Raw genomic sequence first — 25,017 nt, 5'->3', positions numbered from 1 at the left:
TATGGAACTGTCGTGTGTCGAAATACTACTATCAGAATCTTGTCAAGCGAGCTTCTGAATGTAAACAAAGAACACCCCGCCTGGTGACCCAAGCTTCAAAGCAGTGCTTCACTTCTAGCGCGAAATGGCCCCTCCTCCCTTTCCTACCTCCATGGCTGTGGGATGAGAAGGAGTGGGAGGGTGTGGGGAAGAGGAGCGCTTGGAACATGGAGGTAGATTACTTCCTATCTCCATGGCTTGGAAGGAGGAGGGAGAGGGAGAAGAGGGTGGAGAAGTTGCGGAGCTTCTATTGTTCCAGAATCGGCTTTTACCCACTACTGACAGGTATGGAGGTGGCGGTGTTCTCGTTTGGGGAGGCATCATGCTTGGTAGTCGTACAGACCTTCACATCTTCGACGCAGTTTCAGTCAAGCGGACCCGTTATTGTAACGAGATTCTTCTTCCATAGGTGCTTCTTTTTAGAGGTGCTATGGGTCCGCAGTTCCTTTTCATGGACGACAATGCATCATGTCATCGCACAGTAGCTGCCGAACAGCTCTTAGAGAGTGAGGACATTGAACGTATGGATTGGCCGGCACGATCTCCGAATCTCAATCCTATCGAGCATGTATGGGATTTTCTAGGCAGACGCTTGGCAGCTCGTACCTTACGATTCCGGAGTAACGATTCCGGAGCTTCGATTGGCGTTGCAAGACGAATGGGTAGCAATGCCTCAACAACTCATTGACACCCTCATTCTCAGCATGGGCAGACTCTGTGAAACCTGCCTAGCAGTCAGGGGAGATCATATCCCCTATTAAAGACCGTATGTTTCTTGCTGGACACCCATTACAGGTATGTTTCGGCCTTCAGTCGCATTGCGCTCCATGCTACTTTTTCAATAAAGCTTCTTTTTATCCCTCTGATTTCTCTTTCAGTAAGTGTTGCTTACATTACTCATGTCCTTACGTATTGGGGATCTTACGGTATTAAATGTGTTGATTTGGAAAGCTTTTGTACAAAGTTATATTGAAAAAACCGTGTCGTCCTTAATTTTTGCACACCAGTGTAAATCATGCATATTTAATATAAATTTCTACATAAGATGTACCTGATTAATTTCTCTCTAAACGTATAAGTTATTCCTTTTTTGTTTTAATGCTTATAGATCTAGTAATATAAACATTCTATGTATGAACTGGATTTATTAGATTACAATAAAACACATTAAGGCTATCTGCTTAAGGAAAATGTATGTTTTTAGAGGACTTTCTAATTGAAACCGCCTCATGTTTAAGTTGCAAATAGGGAAAACCATAGAAATACGTAAGCAGCTATCCCATTTGCTGGATTTTAAACCCGAATAGAACTACTAGTGTTTAGCGGTTCTATTCCGCCTGTCTCTCGTGGATTTCAATATTATGTATTCTTGTAATATAAATATTATATGCAATATTTAGTGTAATTTATTTATCTAACTATTACTTTGAAATATATTTTATAATGTATTTCTTGTGTTAACCCTAATTATCATTAAAATTCATTTCTGTTATTCGTAATTTATTATCTATAGAAAGTAATGACTTTGTCTTGATATCTCAGTCAATCTAAAAAGTCTTTATGGAAGCTGTCACATGAAAGTCACTTCGAAAACCGCTTTTAATGTCCTTACATCATCTTCTACAATTTTCTATTTAAAAAGGGATAGATGAAGCTTTCTTGAGCCACACATGGTGAAGACTTTTTATTTATTTCTAGCAGTTTTCTTATTGACGCTCGCTCCTGCTGTTTATTAAAAGCATGAGTAATTTTCATTGAAAATTATGCAGTATTTTACTGAGTGATCTGCATATTAACAGTGTGATAATAGCTACAAATTTTCAATAAAATTAAAAGGAATCATTACCTTAATGACCTCATCTAAAATGAACTACCTACCGAGCGTAATAGCGGAATAAAACAGGAAAATTTCGTTGTTTTTCAAATAGTTCTCTAACCCTAAACCTCACGCACATGATATAACGTATTTATTACATTTACAAAGCTTTAGAACAAGATTAATGAAATACTGAAATAAAAAGATAACAATATTATAAATATTCACTTCTATATAGTATACTTGTTCTAATGTTTCTAACATATTTCTTGGGAAGGTAATAAAGTTTCTGGGTACGTTTCCGTTTTGCCGGCGCAGGCGATAAATTCGCAAATAATAGTACAAACTGATGTCAAACGGAATATCCTCGCTGTTAATTGTTCACGTCTCATTTTCAAAACAAGTCGCAGCCATTTCTTATCAGATTGATTGTTTCTTTCAATGCTAGCATACAGTTACATAGAATGTTTACCCAGATAGTTCAATTTTATGCTTTAGGGACATTCGCGGTAATTAGTCAATTAGGATGCAATCACACCGCTCACTCGAAGGCGAAAATATAGAAAAGACAAAGGTCAAGGGTTAAACTCACTAATTCTAACGAGAATGCACTAGCGAAGTAAAGCACTGCGGTTTTACATAATTTCTGAGTAAGCTATACGTATGGATTGAAATAATTCTTCCATTTAAACTTGTATTCAAAATTAGGATTTAACTTGAAATTTATGTAGATAATTCCTGAGAGAGTTAGATTTTTGTAGCGTAGTTTACGTGAGATGAGATCATTTGGTATCACGTCATATGAACCGGCGAATCAGGACATTGAACCATGAATTCGTAAATTAAATCTTTTTTACAAATTTTTTGTCTCTATTTATTAGCTGTTTATAAAATTTTAAACGATATTAAAATGTTTATGCCTTCAAAATTTAAAAATTTGAGAAATAACATTTGTTAACATTTTTTATGTGTATACTGTATGCTGTCGCCAATAAAGTTTGTTTGATGAGATTTGCGCCGGCGAAACGGAAAAGTACCAGTTTCGGTATGTTTCGCAGAAATCAGCTATTGAAATAGTGTTTAATTCTTTCGTCACACTTTTCCGAATTTCTCAAATGTTCTCAAAAGAGCGTTTTTTTAAATGCTAGATGCTAAATTACTTTTAGGAAATAGGAAAAGTAATCCGCAATATGTAAGATGGCAATTTAAGGTGGATAATTAAAAGCGATTATACCTTTTTTGCAATAATCTGCTTAATAATAATTCCTTTACACGAAAGAATATTTTAAATGGAACAAAAACCCGTTAACTGACTAAGTCGTTTTGATATTCAGTGCTAAACTTCTTTCAGAAGCCAAATTATTGTTATCATGCAAAATCTGGAGATGATAATCTGACCTCCAGATACAGATTCCTATCAATAATTACTCCTTGCGAATTAAAATAAAACATCGGCACAATTTTTGTTGACCACTGTTTAAAACTTCTATTTCTGAGCTTAAGATTTCTGCTATCCATACAGATAACTGCCGATTTTTATGAGCTCTTAAAGAAAATAAGCTACGATTTAAAAATAAGCTTGAATTTCATTCTGTGAGTTCAGTGAAACTATTATTTGGTTGCCATTGTTTAGTCTTTAAATAAACAACAACTTATATAAATTGCTTAAAATCAAACAGAATATTCCAATACATTCGCTAAACAATATATATCTTAAAGAAGATTATTTGAGCTGTAGTGATTCTCATTTGGCAAAGTCACTGACTGCTCGTATTAATTTGTAAACCTTAGTCCTGAAAACTCTGAGCGTTTCGTGTTCTATAATTGTAAAAGATAATGAATGATATGCAGCTAAATGGAGAGCAAGTAAAAAATCTTCATGAAATTTCAAACTATAAAATCTGGTAATTATTATTATTAAGACTGTAGCTTTAAGAAAAAGGCCCAAATCTTGGTAAATTATGAATTGATTTCTGCAGTTCTTCGTATTCACTGCAAATTCCTTCTTAAAGAAAAACCACTCTTAACCCTTTCGATCAAACTGATAAAAGGAACCTTCTAAATGTATAAAGAATCAGCTTCTTAACAAAGATATCACGTGCCTACTTATCATTTCAGAAACCTTGTGACGTCATTGTTCAAAAGAGTGGCACAAGTAGATCACATGCACGCACATTCTCAGATATAACTTTGCTCGATATCACGTGATCTAATTAAAACGATTTTCATCAAATTGGTATAATTTGATTTCTGATAAGATCACAACTGCAGACTTAACCAAAAATATCGTTCTGAAGCGAAATTTTTAAACAATGCGCATATAGAAATTGCGATACTGCCTCAAGTATAATATGTTTTGTTATTAATTAATCTTAGTAATGTCAAAATTTATTAAAAATCTTAATTCTCATAATTCTTAACATTTTTGTTCTTAACACGCAGCCTTCTGAGGCCTTTTCTGATCTTTCGTAAGCTGAAATGCTATTAAGCAAAGAAGCAATTGCCATTAATTTTGAGCGAAAATATTTTAAAATATTTTAAACATTGTCAGTTTAAAAAGCAACTTTTAAATCACATTAAATAACGTTACTTAAAACTAAATTAACACTAGAAGAAAGAATGTCGTGATACCATCTATACAAACAGGAGCAACTTATATATGCGGCGGTATGTTACAGTCAAAAAAAAAAAAAAAAAAAAAAAAAAAAAAAAAAAAAAAAAAAAAACGAGTTCACTAAAATACTTAAAGTGATGATATGTGGCAATGGGGCATTAGGTAAACGAAAAATCAGCAGGGCAGGTTTTAAATGCTCTTATGTTGCCATGCCTTTATATATACTTTCAAATATTTTATCTTTTACGGATTTGAATCTGGCAACCTGCTTTACTGACTATCATGTCATCCGAGGCACGATATGCAAAATGATTAGATAAAAAAAATCACCTACAGTTCAACAAATAAAAGTATCACAAGAAATAAAGAAGCACATGAAATCAGCTCTAAATACTAATTAGGCTATGTTTGGATAAAATTTCTGTACCCCAAAATGCATTAATTGATAACTAGAGGTGGAAGTGTATAGACATCAGAAATGTTTCCCACTAGAAAAAAAGAGGGCTACCTGTGGTCAGCATCTGAATCTTAAGAGAGGTTCTGTAAAAGAACAAAGATAACAGTGAAATCCTTAATTTACCAAAGTGGAGATATTCTTTCTGGAGCTAAAGAAGGAGGGTTATTGGATATATTAAGCAACTTTTGATTTATCAAGCAACTTTAACTTTCCTGTACATAAATTTTGCCATAAAGGGTTTTTCAGTATTCTTTCGTTTAACTGTAAACCACCCGCCAATGCACTGCTTTGTTTTGAAGTTAAATTTATACAGTAGTATAGATTTTTATAAAAACCTTAAATATTTATTTTAAATACTTTACACCTTTCCTGTTATTAATCAATTACTCACGTTATTAATCGATTAAGTGTTATTAATTAAATTAATTAATTAAGTTATTAATTGATTAATTGTCATTAATTAATCAATCACCTTATTAAATGAGTAATTGTCATTAATTAATATAATTGAAACGCTTTGTATAAAATAATGAATTGCAATATAATTTACCGGGCCTGTTAGCAATTGTTCGCCAATTTCGAAGTATGACAAAAATTTGTTTCAAGTGTAATTTTATTTCATAATGGAAATATTAATTTTATTTTGAATTGTGATAACAGAATGTTGAAAATATCCCTTTGTTCAACCATTTTGTACAGAAACAAGTAACAGCACATAAGAAGGGAAATTGAAAACTGAGAAAATCGTGGTAGCAATCGTGATAATGCGGGTCATTAATAGTTACTATCTAATAGAGTACTGGACAAAGGCACTTATACGCACTACGCATCTCTGGCGCTCTTAATATACTACTAGCCCAGGAAAACAACTTATTAATTTTGAACATATTTAGCATTCAATCACTTTTAACGCCTTTGCTCGTATCCCTCATTCTTAAATCCGGTTCTGAGAAATATTCGGAAAACAGGTGCCTGAAACCAGCGGATGTTATATATTGACATAAAAAAATACAAAAAGTGCTTTAAAGGGGTACAAAAATGTTCAAAATGTACAAAAATGTTTCAAATGTTATATTACGCCCAAAGTGGCGCTTTTTCACTTACATATGTATACTTCGAGAGCATTTGGGTTAATGTTTCTTTGGGCTAAAAGTATTTAAAAACAGCCTCTCTTTACAATTTCCGATAGACAGTCGCGTGCTAAAGATAAAAATGTTTTCTTTTCGACACAGTGTTGCCACTGCTCGTTTTGAAATCATTTCGTTAATCAAAAATTCTTTAAAATTTTACAAAATATGAAATACACAGTAAAACAAATTCAAAATTTGGACTTCCAGGTTTCTATTTTCGGTGGAGGACTACGTTATTCAAAATTTGGTGGCTCTAGGTACCGATGTTTTTTCATAAGCCGAAAAACATTCATACATTCATGCAAATTCTTCATTATTTAATTTCTTTAAATATAATACAGGACGATAATATTTGGTGGCAACAATTTGAAAAGTGATTCGGACTTTTATAGTGATTCAATGCAAAATCCCGTTTGGAGATTAATAGCCTTTACGGGCTAACGCTTCTTTGGGCTAAAAAAATGCTATAAAATTATGATAAAAATAACAAATGATATAAAAATTATGATAAAGCTGCTTACTTTTATTACCAGAAAATCTTATCATTAATTCTAAAAATTTGCGGAAATATGTTGCATGTTATCCAGAATATGATGAGAATTAAATTTTGAGTCATATCAAGCTGTTCTTTAGACAAATTGAGACGAATTAAAAAGGATAAGTAATAGCAAGGATAAATATTAATACTTCATGTTACTGTAATTATTAACCGGTCGCCTTAATTGAGCCGGGGAGTTTCTATGAATGCGGCAGTAGTTATTTCTTTTTTAATACAGTATCGTCTTAATACAAGTCAATAAAATGTTTAAAACTATTTTGAGCATTCGTAAATATAAAATACTGGTTAGAAACTTACACAGGCTACTGAAAATACGTTGAAACATACTGATAGCTCAACGTTATTCACAAAGAATCGGGAATTGGTATTTAGTTTAGTCTTTATAGTCGTAAAATACGCCTAATAAGAGAATCTATGAAATAATATTGAATTTCGTTCATTGGAAAGAGTTCAATGAAAATGAGAATTCGAAGGTAACTATAGTTAGGCTAGTATAAAAAGAACAATAACCATAATTTGACAACTTTCAAATAGCATAAAATAATTATTAAGCCTACTATTAATATTAGGCTATAAATCTTACACAAATTACTGCATCAGTTATTTGTCCTTGATGAGTTCAGTTGCATTTTTCACAGACTTTTCTCATATTTGAGATTCGCTGTGCAAAACAGGAGCACAAAAAATAAATTAATAAAAATAAAGGCGTACCTATCAACTCGAGGACAGGTCCTTACGTTACAATTTGTTTCTAGTTTTCCGAAAAACGTTCACAATTCCAAGTCTGGTAAAAACCAACTAAATAGCATACCAAAGTGCAAAATGTAAAGCTCAAAGTAATTTGCACCCTCTCTAAATAGCACCTTTCATCCCTTAGGAACATAGCATATTTTAAAATAGCAGCGATTATAAAGACTAGAACAGTAAAGTGTACTATGTAATGTATTGTACTATGCATTATGTATTATATACTCTGCAATTAATATATTCCATGTATGTCAAATATATAAAAGGACAATGAACTGTGTATAGAAAACCAAAAAAAAAAAAGTTTCAAGTATAATGTATGCAACAAGCATCTGAAACCCTTGTATTATACTTCAAATTACCGCGCCTGTGAGCGCTTAGCATGTACTTTTTATGTATTTTCATTTAAAGATCCAACGAACGCCAAAGACATCGGACGAGATGCGCGGTTGCCCACATGCGGCAAAGAACCAAGGCGATGCTACCTGTACCAGACGTGCACGTGCGTACGAGCATGCCTCACTCGATCCTGGAAGGGTAACTCAAGAAAGGTAAGCAGTGGTAGGGGACAATACCTGCTTGGTTAACGGCGAATACCTGGTGTTCCCTCCACTTTTCCCTGTCCCTTTCTACACCAGCACTCTTCTCATGAACTCACACCTTACAATATAGACATTAAATCATGTTTTCCTTGAAGTCATCAACAACAGATAACGCGAAACCATGAATCCTCGTTGAAACTGATAGGCCTACTTTTTGAAAGCTATGAAAGTTTAGCGTTTAACTGTCTTTCCCAGTTTAGAAGTTTGAAGTCGTTTTTTCGCAGCTGCGGCCCCGATTTTATAAGGTTAACTAACATCAAAATCAGAGATGTACGACAAGAAAGCATAAAACTGCTATCAATAAATAAATATGTATCCTATATCATAAATTTAATGTCTGGCTTCTGTTGACCAAACTGTTTTAATATCTCTAACAAGTGTGCATTGTTAAAAGTTCTAGATGAGAACAACAGTAAGAATTACGCTGTCTTATCGTTGAACTCGTTAATTTTCTGATTTAATTCCTACACTATGCATGTTCCTTATTCTATTTATTGTGCAGATACAATTTTAAAACCGCAAATAGGCAAAACGTAATGAAAATCATTACGATAATTTCAATAAAATATTAATTTTGCACGCGAATTAGGGATAATGCGGTTTAGAGTAAAATTAGATTAATGGCTTTTAATTATTTTTATAATAAAGAAAATGAGATCATTATCTAATTAAAGATTTAATTACTCACGATAGCTTTTTACTAAAGCAGATATAGACACATTTTATTCTTCATCTTGAAAAAGTTACAAAATATTAGCCTCGGTATGGTTTCCATGGTTGGGCCACCATCCCATTCATAGCAACGCAGGCTGGCTCATTGAAGGCAACTAGCAGTCGGTATGTAATACATCCGTGATTTTAGTTATAATAAAACAAACAACGCTGCCAAATAACAGTCAAATAACGCTGATTGAACACAGTTTTAAATATTATCAGTAACAACTAAAACACTATTAACGTCTCACTTATATCTATATTTTCTTTACATAGATAAATTAGAAGAAAATTACAAAAATTCTATTTCTTGTAAAGCAACCTTGTTTGAGCATGGTTCGACTTCCAATCAAGAAGGCGGTTTCCAAGCTTCATATATTAGTCTAAAACGTCAACAGATAGCGCCTAACATCAAATAATTAGAAAATAATGGAGGTGGCTCAAAGATGGAGCAGGCCCATCGATAGCAACCTTATCTTCAGTCATAAAATCTTATTTAATTTTAAAATTTATTCCGAAATGCCTAAAGTCTGCAAAAGCATGGGCTGTTATGAGCTCTATGTACTTATGAACATGTTTGTGATCATCATCATGCTCATTCTTTGAGCTATGCATTCTGTAAAAATTAGAAGATTATGGTCATGTGTAAACGAAAGCTATAGGAAAATTAATGAACAAACAAACATATTTGATTCAATAACGATCGGACTAACGCTTTTTGTTTACAACATGAAAACTCATTTCGGTACCTGATGTATCAGATAAGGAAAAAGGCTATTAATCAGTATTATTATATTTTGTATTCATCAGCTAACTAGTTAATAGCAGTTTTATCTCTTAAAAGAGTTGTTTTAGATGCTTTTCTTTTATAAAGTAAATACAACCATCGTGAACCTATAGCCCATCTGCAGAATCTCACCTTAATTTTCCACACATTATTTAGTAGTGTAAAAAAGGAACGATTCAAAATAATATTCATTTCTACGTAAAATTTCGATGTTTTTCGATTGAAAACGTTTGATTAACACATATAAAGTTATCTAAATTAATTAAAGATTGCTTCAAATCGTATGAGTCTTGATTTCTCTTGAAAACTTCATCTCAAATACAAAGGATAAGGTATACTTGTATTTTATTTTGTTTCTTGATAAATAGGAATTTTCGGACTGTATACATACGGATGTATAAATACATCTAAATACTAGTTCACGATTACTAACCAGCAAATAAATAAGATCTTGATGAGCAAATAAATAAAACCTTTGAAGAGATTCTATATTCTTTCCCTGAGTTTCTTATTTTTATGCTTGTTTAATTTTCTGTCAAATGTGTGCTTTTTACGCAATATTTCAGCTAAGGGAATAAATTAATCCACAAATGCCAAATCTAATGAGTAAGATTATAATTAATTTAAAATTATATTTTTCTTAGCAATAAATAGCTGACAATAATTGCAATATCCCTTACTCGACAAACATCAACGTTACCTTATATAGCCTCTGCTGACCTAATGCAAAGAATTAATTTCGGAAGACGAGTTATTAATTCATTTAGAATGCATAGCCCATTGTCATGCTTTCAAAGAAATACTCCTCGGGAATTAGTCTTTACCTGCATAGTCATAGCTCGAAGTTTCTTAAAATAAAGTTTTATGGATCGCGATGAATTTTCTCTGACCACTGCAAATGATTGTTTCAAAAAATTCTGTATTGATGGCTACGATTTCAATGCCGCCCAAGCGGGATAGTGGTTAGCGATGCTGACTGTCGTGCCGAATGACTTCGAATCCCGGAGAAGGCATGAATATTTGTAACTGTATAGTGCCCGTGCGGCATGGGAGTACTCTAAATATGCGTTGAGCCGAAAGCCCTATCGAGATGCTGATGGTAGGGTAAGAGGGAGGGGGAATACACTTGGACTCGTCCTCCCGGGTGATCTCCATAAAATTTGGGGGCGGAACTGAGCAAAGTCGTACTATCAGTATGGTGCTCAAGTCTCTTGCCAACGACGGGCGAAATCTTGCTCTCCTTGCCACGATGAAATTCGTGTTCTTCTTACTGTCAGACAAGTGCGATAAGTCCCAAACACATGATTTCAGTTAATTTTTATTACTTAGACTTTACAACATTTGATCAATAACAGCACATACCAGCTAAATTAATTAATAATATATAAATAAATAAAAACTGAGAATTGCAAAATTCGGATTGCATAGTAACATCTCGAAGAGTTTGCGATTAGCGTTCAACACGTTTACTTAAACTTTAAAAATTTTTAAAAAAATGGGAAAATAATATGATAAAAAATGTTAAAAAAGATGCTTTCTGACCTTGAGCTCTATGTACTCATGAACCTGTTTGTGATCATCATCATGCTCATTCTTTGAGCTATGCATTCTATAAAAATTATATGATTATGGTCATGTGTTTTTTAAAAATTTTTTAATTAAAAAAGATGTGAAAATAATATGGTAAAAAGTGTTAAAAATATGCTTTCCGACCTTGAGCTCTATGTACTCATGAACGTGTTTGTGATCATCATCATGCTCTTTCCAAACATTAATAATGGAAAAGTTAACTTAAACTAGTTCAAAAGTTGTCAAAATGTATTTGGTATTCAAAGTTATTTCTCAGAATAGAAACGGAACCAAAACGTCGGTGGGTATATCTATTGGAATACTTCCTAATTCATATATAAAACGTTTTAGTAATACAAGCAATAGGTTTTGGTTAAGATGCATTTTTCGCTTTAAACAATGCATTTTCCAGTAACCTTTACAGCCAGCAAAAGGCTGCCGAAAATCAACAGGCCTTCCAAAAAATATATGTTATCAAGTTCATAATATCAACGGTAAAACTTTTAAACAAATGGCAAACTGCAAAATGTTAATTTAATTGAAAATTTATTTTATTTACGTATTGCAATAATTTTATTTATGTATCCTATTAATTGCGAAATTTTAAAAGTAAGTTGATCATGTTTCCTAAACTGCAAAATTACAAAGATTTTGATCTGAATCAGACGTACGGGACCTTATGCTTGTCAGGCTGAATTAAGAAAACAACTTTATTACTGTATATTAGATCAGTATAAATGCCTATTTTAAATGCATTCAAATGCGATATTGTGTAAATTCTAGTAATACATAAAAATGAAATTTTTCTGCACGTTTGTTTCTTAGTAGTGAAAACACGGAGGACGGAAAATTTTGCACACAGAAAAACAATGATTTAATTTAGTCCGTAACATAGCAACCACCTCGAATTTCAATTTAGATATCAATGGACATCCAAGAAAATGAATTCATAAATTTTTAATAACAACAAATGCTTGTCGTTTCGTTTATTGATACGTAAAGCTACTATTTAAACAATATTTAGTAAAATAGCCCCCCCCCACACACATATATAATAATAAATCACAAAGTAAAGATCGGAACGACAATTAAATAAAAATTCTGTTCCGAAAATTTGAAGGTCTAACTTTCTCCGCTAGTAAATGTTACCAAACTGACTAAGCGCAAATTAAGGAGAAATTCTAACATGGAAATGTTAAAACAAAATTAAATTACTATTCTTTAGAGTATATATATATATATATATATATACAATATATATATATATATAAGATACACTAATTAATCTTTTAATGTGCATGAGAGTTTGAAAGACATCTGTCAAAAGTTAGAAGTCAGAAAGAAAACTGATTGATATTAAAAACTAAATGATTCTTTGAAAAATAATTTCAAGATTTATTAAGAATGTAATTTTGGTGTGTGTAGTTTGTGTTTAGTCTGTAAGTGTGCATAGGTGCGTAGTCTATGTGTAGTTTGATTTTGTTTTTGTAGCTTTATTTCGCTAGGGCTATCACAGTTCCCACAGTGAGAGAGAGAGAGAAAGAAAGAGAGGGAAAAAAAGAAAAAAGCTAATTTTGACATATGCTTAGTTTCGACATATCCGAATATAAATAAATGTTAGTACAAATTGGCAATTTTTAAAATCGGATATAGTTTTATTTCTTCTTACCCCATATAAACAGAAGTTAGTAAATAGATAATGCTATTTCGGCAAGAATTCCTTTGTTATTCCGTTATTTGCTCCAAGACTGTTTCTTCTGTAAAAGCAAAACATTTACGGAAGAAGCAATCTTGTAAATTACTAAGTAATATTATTAGATCCGTTACTTATACGTTTTCAATAATAAAGACTTAGTGCCTTAATTTGACCCTGTTATACAATTAAACGTTTAATTGTAAATGCATTGAATAAAAAACTGCTGTTCACATGATCAATATCTTCACAAATAATATTAGAAAAGGAAATATCTTAAGCGTAAAATATCTCAAGTTGCGCATTACGAATTGGATAAAATGTACTAATATGTTAGGCGATTTTAACAATTTAGTCAGTTATACTATTTAAGGGACCTGCTAATTATATATTACTATAATTATTAAATAACACTTTTCTTTCTAAACAACGTATAACAGTAAAACGAGAAAAATAAAGTCAAAAACATAAATCCAAGAATTTAAAAACATTATTCTCTCTAATTTTTTAAGATTAAAAGTGTTTTTACCTAAAATAAAAATGCCAATATATTCTACTAGATAGACAAAATGTTCACACTGTACACTTTTTAAGGTCTCCCATTTTAAATGAAAAAAAGTAACAAAAAATTATTTAAATAAAATAAAATATCTTTTTACAGTACTTAAATATATCACTGCTTTTTTCTGTAATAAAAAAATGTAAAATATAGTGATATCTTTAACTAAAGAATTCTAATTTAATTAATTCTAAAAAATTAATTGTCATTTATTTAGAATACACAGTGGAACATTTTTTCAGCATGTATATATAACTAGAAGCAGTATCTTTTTGTTTAAGCACATTGCACTCAACACCATTACTTATATGATCAAAATAGGTAAACAAAAATGATAACAATATAATGCAAAACCATTTAATTAAATGTAAATATTCCTTTAAATTTCTTAAAATTATAAGAAATTTTGGGGTGAAAACAAATTTATACTGATTATAGATTCATTTGTAAACATTTCGGGGCATAAGAAGCTTTAATAAAAATTTATTTTCGATTAAACATTTTAAACAATAAAGATATTTCTTAAAACTGATTTCGAAAATATGATAAACATATATATGCAATGTTTAAATTCAAAAGCGGCATTTTTGAGAAAATTCTAATTACTTTCTAAAATGAAATATAAGAATTAGATAGCTTAGTATTTTTTGCAATGTTAGCTATTAATTACGCGTGTGTTTATGGGTTGTAAAATCTTAGATACCTTACAGTTATTTAAGAAATAATCATAGGCCTGTAAAACATAACAGAAATAGATATTACAATCAAACATATAATTGCTTTGTACTTTTTTTGTTGTCTCATTGCTTTTTTTGCTCAGGAAAAGAGACGGATACTGGGAAACCTAATTAAATCAGCTGTATTTTTTTTAAATATGTCTTCCTGTACACCTATCTTCTAATAATCTGATTATTTTAGAATCTGATAAATTTAAGAAGAAATGTTGTAAATAAAAATTATCTGATAAAAATATTGTATAATAATCGTGCGTAAATAAAATAAAAGTATCTTTAATATTTTTACTATATCTATTTATTTAGTTTGATATTATTAATTATGGAAATATCCCTCCGAAGACTTTGATTAGTCAAGATAATTTATTAAATATTAAAATAATTAAATTTAATTTATTTAAAAATAGTTATATTTCATATAGTTCATTCTTAAAAACAATAGAAATAAAAATTTAGTATGGCATGCTAATGTATATTTAAACGGAACATAGGTTATTAAAATGCTAAACAATAATTTGTCAAAAGGAAATTATTACTATTAACGTACAAGTTGTGATCATCACTTTTTAACTCAATTATCATCAATGCAAAATTCTTTTAATGAAATAATATTTTTAGAAGGTGGACAATTTCAAAACATTCCTGAAAATTGTTGTCTTTATTATTTCAAATTAAATTCCAAATTCTAACTTAATTAAGATTGCATAATGTATAGGACAGTAGGAAGAATACAAATGAGTTCCTTGTATTTGCTATCTTTAAAAATAGAAATAGAAAAGTTGTTTACCTTTACCTCGTACATTTTGTTGCTGTTCGTCATCATTACGAAAGTATCTCACGGGCTGGTTTCTGTCTTTCTGCTGTTCATCTTCAGCAAAATCATCACTGAAATTCACAGCTGTCTCTGTGGTGTCTGTTCTACAGATGCTTTCATCCCCGCTAGGAACTGGATGTGTCTGATATTTCAACCCCAAGATGGCATCTATGGAATGTGCTGGAACAGTTCGACTACCAAGAATTTTGTCGCCGTTCAATTTATGAGAGCTTGTAGAATCGCCGCAGTCGCTACAAAGCATGATCTAACTGCACAAATACCGAGTCACTTAATTTCTTGGTAATGCACTGTTAACTCATCGGTACCTTAGTGGTTGCAGAAGATCAGTAACAATAATAACCGCGTTTTAGATTATAAGAGCGATAAAAAGTCAGTAGATCACATGCATTACTTCCCTTCGAAATTATTTGAGTAATATATGTAGCTAAAGAATCGTTAATTAAACTATTGCCATGGCCATCAGTTGGATATCATCTCACGATCATCAATTAAGAAAGAACATTTTGAGAAAAGTTTCCATTAAAAGGTTTATCTTAGAATATGAGAATTTTCCTAAAATTAGAAATATCGCATGATACTCGTGAAACCTTTTAGTTCATCATCTAGAATGTATAGTTAAATCGGAAAAGAAACTTTTTCCGAAAGTTTTTGAGATCAGAAATCAGCTTAGAAATTAAAAGAATTTAGAAACAGCCAGTAGGATATCTTTAATGAAAAGATGCTAGATTTATTTGAAATATTCTAAAATTATGAGGCAGAATGAGGAAAACGTCACAGAGAATAAAATGCTCTGTAAATATTATTAGAATTGCGTAACTTATTCATCTTTTCTTCTACATAACATGGTTTGACAATCTTATAATACTGCTGCAATCCTTTTAAGATAATTTATTTAATAGGAAGGAATATTTTTGCGATTTGGAAACGTACAACAGTCGTAACGTTAATAAGTGTTTACTGTGATGACTCAACAGTCAGTTTCGTCAGTCATGACTGTAAAGTTCTGGGAGTATAACTTTCCAATCTTTCCAAAAGTAACACTTTCCAATCTGTTTATTCTTGAAGCGCATTATTATTAGAAGAAATCAATCTTAAATTAAGACATAACTATAATAATAACTTCTGCTTCGTTCAATAAAAATGTCTGCGTACAGGCATCACTTGACGCTTATACGATCTAAATTCTGTTAGCTCATTTTTCATCCTTTTCCAGTTGAAAGACCAATTCTTTCTTCCTGATAATTTTAAACAATTAAAATATCAGTTCTTATTAGTCAAGTTTTCTAAAGCCTATATTTAATTAGAGAAACTGAAAAATTTATTGTTCGTTAGCAAAGATTTATATCAGAAACAGTAAATTTAATTTTTTCTCAAGAGTTTCCGTTTGAAGAATGAATCTAGTTTAGTCTTATAGCAAGCAGAATATTAAGGGTTCAATATATCTATAAATTATCAAACATTTATGAAAAAATTACGCAAATTGTCACACTTTTCATTCTTAACAAAGTCATTGAAACTTTTAACCCTCATAGATGTTCACTGTCCTTGCGACACTATTTTAAAAGAATTTTAAAACGACCAATTTAACGCAATTTAACGGAGTAAGCGTTCTTTGTTGAACTTTCTCTCTAAGAGACTTCTTTCAATGCAGAAACAGCAGATACACTTGAAAACAATCGATTGTTCATTTATATCCTTTTAACTACATTTTAATCCACCATTTTAAGCTTGATGTATTAATAAGAGAGTCTGTGTCGCGGAAGGATCATGGATACATTTGGAAAATGAATGATCTTCAGTTCGTTTCTTTCCAAAACTACTGATTTAGTGTTAAAAATTTTCGATTCCTCTTTTCATTCAACACTAAATTACTTTAACATCAACATAATTTAAGAGACCGTTTTCAAAAATGCATTTTCCCAACCTCACATATCTGGATTCCGTCCACATTTCAACGTGTTTGAAAAGAGATTGTGTGAACTCGGAGTCTTAAATTGAACTCCAACTCAAGATCCCGCGTTCCCGTATACGCTTAAATGCTAAGCTGTATCCGGATCTCCGATTGGCCGGATTGCCGGAGAGCTTGTAGACTGTATCCGCCTGTTGGAAGCATAGTTCACTCGGCGCTTGCGTCTAGCAGGCGCAAGACTGTCCAATCGGAGGGGCGGAGATCTCGTGCATTGAGAGACAGAAAACAGTAAGTGGAAATCCTCCCCCCGTCGGATTTAATACGGAGGTAATTAAATGAAATGGCGTAGAACGGTTTAAAAGGTGGGGAAATTGGAGCTAAGATTGGGCTGCTTAGGGTTGCCATATTTGAAAGAAAAGAATTTGAGTTATCTTCTTTCTCTACGAACCAAACGGGTTCTTGTGCTATACGTTTCACTACTAATATGTTTTTAAGATTTTACTGTAATGAAGAAAATTATAATCTTAAAACGTGTTCGGGGAAATAAATTTAAATATGTACGCTAATAAATTATTTTGGTACTATTCCGTTTTGAGGACTGTAAAAAATTTGCAGCGAAAATGTATGCGCCAAAGCGCCAAAGCCAGCGTACGCGCTGATTTCGGATTACGTAAGTTTATATAGTTCTATATTTCTTAAGACGCCATTGAAATATTAGTTTAATTTTTAAATCCTTTTTTGATTTTAAATTCTTTTTTGATATGCTATGGATTTAACAATTTGGGAATTGCCCATGACGAAAAGTGTGCAATAGAATTTTGGGTAAAGTGCAGAATCATCCACTGCTTGACGCGTTTTTAAGAATTGCACATACTCGGTATCCATGTACTTATCGACCTATTTTCACTTTAAAAAAATCCCAGAATTGCACAAAAATGGCACTGCGCACACTCTTGACTTTATCTATGTACACATCGACCTATTTTCACCTAAAAAGTAAAAGAAAATTGACGAAAATCCAATTGTTTTTACCCTTGTAAAAAGCGGCAAACACATAAGTGGGAGATTCTGCCCTTTATCGAGAATTGTTTCAAAGAAAAGCATCATTCATTATAGAAAATTCTGTTTGAACAACCAACGAGATGAAATTATGCTTTAACGATAACTCGGCAGCAAAATAACGATGCAGGCATCCATTCCGTTATGTTTAGCAATTTTTATATAAATTATAATAATGACCTGAACTAGTTATTTACTCTTATGCTTCCATTCAGTCATGTTTAGCCTTTTTTATATAAATTATAATAATAAAAAAGTATTATATGAAATTAACCTTTCATCTAAATTAAAACACCAATCTTAGATAGTTATTTACGATTATACTTCCTTCCTTGCGTTACGGTTGCCGCAATTATTTTTTGGCAGCACTGGCATCAACTGATGATTTTTTACGGCCCTCAAAACCGAATAGTACCATTATTTTTTTGCGAAAAGGATAACATGATAATAATCATAGGCCTGTAAAACATAACAGAAATAGATATTACAATCAAACATATAATTGCTTTGTACTTTTTTTGTTGTCTCATTGCTTTTTTGCTCAGGAAAAGAGACGGATACTGGGAAACCTAATTAAATCAGCTGTATTTTTTTTAAATATGTCTTCCTGTACACCTATCTTCTAATAATCTGATTATTTTAGAATCTGATAAATTTAAGAAGAAATGTTGTAAATAAAAATTATCTGATAAAAATATTGTATAATAATCGTGCGTAAATAAAATAAAAGTATCTTTAATATTTTTACTATATCTATTTATTTAGTTTGATATTATTAATTATGGAAATATCCCTCCGAAGACTTTGATTAGTCAAGATAATTTATTAAATATTAAAATAATTAAATTTAATTTATTTAAAAATAGTTATATTTCATATAGTTCATTCTTAAAAACAATAGAAATAAAAATTTAGTATGGCATGCTAATGTATATTTAAACGGAACATAGGTTATTAAAATGCTAAACAATAATTTGTCAAAAGGAAATTATTACTATTAACGTACAAGTTGTGATCATCACTTTTTAACTCAATTATCATCAATGCAAAATTCTTTTAATGAAATAATATTTTTAGAAGGTGGACAATTTCAAAACATTCCTGAAAATTGTTGTCTTTATTATTTCAAATTAAATTTCAAATTCTAACTTAATTAAGATTGCATAATGTATAGGGCAGCAGGAAGAATACAAATGAGTTCCTTGTATTTGCTTTCTTTAAAAACAGAAATAGAAAAGTTGTTTACCTTTACCTCGTACATTTTGTTGCTGTTCGTCATCATTACGAAAGTATCTCACGGGCTGGTTTCTGTCTTTCTGCTGTTCATCTTCAGGAAAATCATCACTGAAATTCACAGCTGTCTCTGTGGTGTCTGTTCTACAGATGCTTTCATCCCCGCTAGGAACTGGAGGTGTCTGATATTTCAACCCCAAGATGGCATCTATGGAATGTGCTGGAACAGTTCGACTACCAATAATTTTATCGCCGTTCAATTTATGAGAACTTGTAGAATCGCCGCTGTCGCTACAGAGCATGATAGAAATAGCATGATAGAGCATGATAGAAAAAATTCGGCCATAACTTTTTCCTTACTCTACTGAAATGCGTCAAATAAACCCACATATATTCAGATATGAAAAGGAAACATATTTTCAGTGTTGTATCTGACAAGTTATTTAATTTATTAATGCACACTAAAGAGCTTTACTTTATTTAATAAAGCTCTTTAGGGTTTAATAATTCTCTCTATTGGTTCTCGTTCCTAAGATACATCACTTTTCGTTAATCTTATGTTGCATGTAGTTTCGCAATGCTATAGTTTTTCTTGCTGTAGCTCCTATTCAAATTAACAAGCATACGAAGAAAATCTGTCACGGTTGTAGCTGTCGTTTATGATAAATTTTAGGCAACGATGATTATAGTATGACTGTCTGCCGAACAGCTTCCGAGTTAGCGTCGAAACACCTCGATGAATGACGTGAAGCTTATGATTATTTTCTTTGGCTATCAAGCTCATGACACGAGTTTCGGGACTTCCAATTTTGCGTTTACATATACAGGATACACGAAACATTAGAAAACTGTGTACAAGACCCTTCTAGAAAAGGAAATTATTCTGCATTTCAGGAAAATTCTTGAGAAGTTTGTTGCTAGTATTATATAAAATCATTTTTTTTTTTCATTTTCTTTTACATCGTATGTTATTTTCGATTACTATGTGTGATACATTTAACATTTTGCAACCTCTCGCACAGTTATATGATGATTTTGTTCAATTACGCCTTTAATGTTGTCATCATTAACTTCGATAAGAAGATCGCCAGAATGTTGGTCATCTTCAAGTGAAAAGTCTCCAGAGCGAAATTTTTTAAATCAATTCTAACACACACATTCTGTTAAGCAATGAGCAACATAAACTTTATATATATCTTTGAGAACGTCAGCCGCTTTCTTGAATTTATGAAAATAAAAAGGTAAAATACATTGAAAATATTATTTTTTTCGGTAAATTTTAAAATTTACCGTAAACTAATAGATGTAAACAAAAATTCATGAAATTTGTTTCTACAGCAACCTAAGTGTCAGATGCCAAATATCGAAAGAAAAAAATCTGATGTGTACACCACATGACTTCCTTGTACGGAATATTAAATTATAATAATTTTTTTCTTGCATTTCGTTTAAACTTATTGGATTGAATTAAAACTACTTCGCCGACAGCGCCCAAACTACAATAGAATAAATGGATTTTTTTAAATTCACTCTGTTTATAGCGACAGTCTGGCGCTAGGTTCACTTAACAGTATTATATTTCGTTCATATTATAACTCAGAATGCACAAAATTTATATCATTTAAAGAATTATCTAATCGTTGCCACATGTTCTGTTCAATAACTTTATTCTGTTAATTATAATAAAGCTAGAACGATGTATAAAAGAAATTAAGTAAACAAAACAAAAACGACACAGTTTTTCACAGACGATTGAGTATTTCTCATTCAATTAATTCAGTTCTCACTTCGCGACAAGGCCAAAAAATACGTAAAAACTCAAAATATCTGTATTAAAAATTACGAAGTAAATCCTAAACACTTATTTTCTCGAAAAAATTCCAGAAAGGATAAGCATGATTTAATTCACAATAATAAATTAAGGCATTATCTTTGTTGTTGCCTAGCTTTCTCTAGATTGGCAACAAATCCATTACAGCATTAGCAATGGCCGCCATTGAAAACGTTAGTAGGCTTAGCGGCACTTAAACAACTTTAAAATTGTTGATAATTCTAAAACTATTGCATACAGATTTACTAAAGGCATAAAAACCTTAACCGGAAGATAAGAAAAATATAATTCAATCCTTTTTAAAGCAAAAAATGTACAATTTACAAACATATAAGAGTAAAGAAACTGTGATCACTGAACCTGGTAACAGAGTGGATATACGAGTATATATAAATATATTTATATACGTTTGGCGCGGCCGATTGCAACCAAAATACGAGGTGCGCACATCTACATGTTATAGTAGTTCTATATACAAAATTTCAACGTTTTGAGGCTACTCGTTTTTGATTTATGCGAGATACGTTCGTACGTACGTACATACGTTCGTACAAAAATACGTTCGTACGAAAAATTCTCTTCAGAATTCATTTTAAAGCAGTTTTAGAATTCTTTTGGAGGAAAAGAGTCTTTTATTCTGTCCTTACATACAGATATCACGCAAAAACATCGTTAAATTTCATTCGATAGCGGTCAAAATGGATATTTTCGTTGAAATATGCTGCCTGAAACTTTCGCGATTACAATACTTCCTTTTTACTTCGTACAAGGAAGTAAAAAAATCAAATATTGATAGAAGATATAATAAAAGGAATATGCCCTATTTGTGCAAACCAAAATTACTTTCTTGCGAACCCGATAAAATACTGTTATTACGTTAGTTTATTGAAAGAGGAACAATAAATGGCGAAGTCTTAAAAATTTGATATCTGATTATTTTATTTTAATGTTATGTATGTTCTATATATCACAAAAAATAAGAAAAAATAATTATAACAAAAAAGAGATAAAATCTTAAGATTCAAGTTTTAATGTCGCACTAGAGGTTTTTATTAAGGTTTTTTTATGCTCTCGCTGTGTTTGAAGTTTACTATTATTCTTGAACTCACTTCTACTAACAACTGTTTTTTTTGTCTTTTAAACTTTATAATTAAAAATCGAGTTCTTCGCCATTAGGCCACATAAAATTTAACGGTAAAATCACAAAATTCTTAAAAGTAGCATATTTTTAGAATTCGAGATAGAACAGTAAGTATTTTGTTTATTTCATCATATCAAGGTTTATTTCTTTTTATTAAGGTGATTTACACAACTTTTTTTTGGCCCTTTGATTATTAACGTTTTGTATCTTTATTTATTAAACATCACTTTCTTCGAACATGTTATCTAGAATTCAAAAGTAAATTACAAAATGTTTAAAAACAGTATATCTCAAGAATTCCGCTACAATGTTAAGTGTTGCTATACATTTTGTTTCACATTCGCTATATTATTGCTTTAAAAAACATAAAACATTTGTAATAACATTTGGTTGAAACATCGTTTTGCGATTTTTGAGAAATATCCTTTTTACTTCCTTGTACGAAGTAAAAAGGAAGTATTGTAATCGCGAAAAGTTTCAGGCAGCATATTTCAACGAAAATATCCATTTTGACCGCTTTCGAATGCAATTTAATGATGTTTTTGCGTGAGGACAAAATAAAAGACTCTTTCCCTCCAAAAAAATTCTAAAACTGCTTTAAAATGAATTCTGAAGAGAATTTTTCGTGGCTTCTGTACGAACGTATGTACATACGTATCTCACATAACTCAAAAATGAGTAGCCTCAAAACGTTGAAATTTTGTATATAGAACTACTATATCATGTAGATGTGCGCACCTCGTATTTTGGTTGCAATCGGTCGCGCCAAACGTATATAAATATATTTATATATATATTCGCTTTTTTACCCGGCTCAGTGATCCCAGTTTCTTTACTCTTATATGTTTGTAAATTGTACATTTTTTGCTTTAAAATTATTGACTTATGTTGTTCTTATCTTCCGGTTAAGGCTTTTATGCCTTTAGTAAATCTGTATGCAATAGTTTTAGAATTATCAACAATTTTAAAGTTGTTTAAGTGCGCTAAGCCTTATAATTTTTTTGATGGCGGCCATTGCTTGTTTACATTTGAAACAGCTTGTTTACATTTGAGTAGTGGATTTGTTGTGAATCTAGAAAAACGTACCTTCGCAACAACAAAGATAACACCTTCATTTATTATTGCGAATTAAATCATGCTTAATCCTTTCTGGAATTGTTTCGAGGAAATAAATGTTTAAGATTTACTTAATTTTTATAATTTAATTTTTAATAGTTAGTAATTTAATTTTTAATAATTAGTAATTTTTAATACAGATATTTTTTATGTATTTTTGCCTTGTTGCGAAGTGAGAACTGAATTAATTGAATGAGGAATACTGAATCGTCTGTGAAAAACTGTTTCTTTTTTTGTTTTGTTTGCTTAATTTCTTTTATGCATCCTTTTAGCTTTATTATAGTATTTGAATAGAACATGTGGCAACGATTAGATAATTCTTTAAATGATATAAATTTGGTGCATTCTGAGTTATAATATGAACGAAATACAATACTGTTAAGTGAACCTAGCCCCAGAGTGTCATTCAATAGAGTGAATTTTAAAGAATGCATTTATTCTATTATGGTTTATGCTCTGTCGGCGAAGTAGATTTTATTCAATCCAATAAGTTTAAACGAAATGCAAGAAAAAATGCGTATAATTTAATATTCCGTACAAGGAAGTCATGTGGTGTACACATCAGATTTTTTAAATTTATTATATAAATGTTATATCTTTTAATAATAATACATGGCAATAATATTTGGTGACAATATTATTTTATTCTGAAAGTGATGCGGACACAAAAATGTTTCGAGAAAAAGTGAGAATCGAGAATAATAGCACGTCTGGTAGTAAAAATATTCTGAAGTTCGCTTATACGTACTATTTAACTTTAAATTTTAAAAAGTAAATGAAAACGTGGTTATTTTAGTGCTAAATTAGCGCACACACAACGTTCAGATAACGCTAATATACCAAATGTTATTATGGTAATTTTTTGTCTCAATGAGGACAAGCCGTATATGTGGAAGCATTTGCGGCAAAAGCATCCAGGTAGAAACAACGTGGAAGAACAAAACGGAAGGAGAAAATGTCGTAGTTTTAAAACATTGTGGTAGAAAATAAAGCAATATAAGAACTTCACAAGTTTTAAAATATAGTTCAAATATTGCGGTAGAAAAATAAATAAATCTTTGGACGATTCTAACATTGCAGACATGTGTTTTCTAATTGTAAAAAACTTGAGTTAGTTTTCACGTAAAATTATGTGTAAAATTTTGAGTATTTTTTACCCTACAAGAAGAAATGTGTGGATAATACCACTGCAATCCCACCAGATATAGAGTATGATCTTTTTTGTTAGTCAAACTGCACTTTGTGACGCTTCTAACGGGCTCAGACCAACCCCCTTTCTGACCTGTGTTACCAATACAACAACGCCCATGTTTCAAATCAGCGCGCTTTTACTGTTTTGGGGCGAGGTCAAAAGTTATCTTCAGTTTCATTATCAGTTCGTCAGTTGTAAATTGATATTCCTGTACATTTTTTTCAAGAAACACGAAAATTGATTAGATTGATTACATACGATTCACAACATCTCTAGATCTGCCAGTACTTGGTTAGTACAAAATCTAGAGTAAAAACTTAGTCTAGTGTTTCGCCCATTTTTCAAACAGGCGTGATTTTGCTATTTTGGGGTGAGGTCAAAAGTCACCTTCAGTTTCATTGTCAATTCGTCAGTTGTAAATTATTCCTCTATACTATTTTCAAGAAATATGAAGCTTAATTGCATTGTTACTTTCACATCATCTCTAGATCTGCCAGCTCAAAATGGTTAGCTCAAAATCTAGAGTAAAAATTTAGTCTAGTGTACCTTCACTCAAGTCATTAAATCACTAAGTCTTCAGATGTAGACTGCAGATGTAGCAAGGAGAGTAGTAGTGTGATTTCCCATAAACTAGTTGGTCTGCTGATCAAGTACCTCTCTAAAGTTCGTTAATTCCATTAA

General features: G+C 31.3%; 1 protein-coding gene across 2 annotated transcripts in view; it reads right to left on the bottom strand.

Annotated features, from left to right (window-relative positions):
* Nucleotides 1–16,910, bottom strand: part of LOC118195814 (retinal homeobox protein Rx3-like) — a 117,954-nt gene extending 101,044 nt beyond the window's left edge. Inside the window, exon 1 of one of the 2 annotated variants that reach the window (XM_085821993.1) lies at nucleotides 14,808–16,910. In XM_085821993.1, coding sequence (XP_085678119.1) covers nucleotides 14,808–15,096 — 289 coding nt within the window. In that variant the 5' untranslated portion in view covers nucleotides 15,097–16,910. The remainder of the gene's footprint in view (nucleotides 1–14,807) is intronic. The other variant, XM_085821994.1, reaches the window with a different exon arrangement.
* Nucleotides 16,911–25,017: the final 8,107 nt, after the last annotated feature.

This window comes from Stegodyphus dumicola, chromosome 8 (assembly GCF_044657685.1).
Source record: "Stegodyphus dumicola isolate Sdum_Otavi_A_Nest chromosome 8, ASM4465768v1".
Classification (NCBI taxonomy): domain Eukaryota; kingdom Metazoa; phylum Arthropoda; class Arachnida; order Araneae; family Eresidae; genus Stegodyphus; species Stegodyphus dumicola.
Note: the sequence above shows the minus strand (reverse complement) of the source record. Positions and strands in the feature narration are given on the sequence as shown.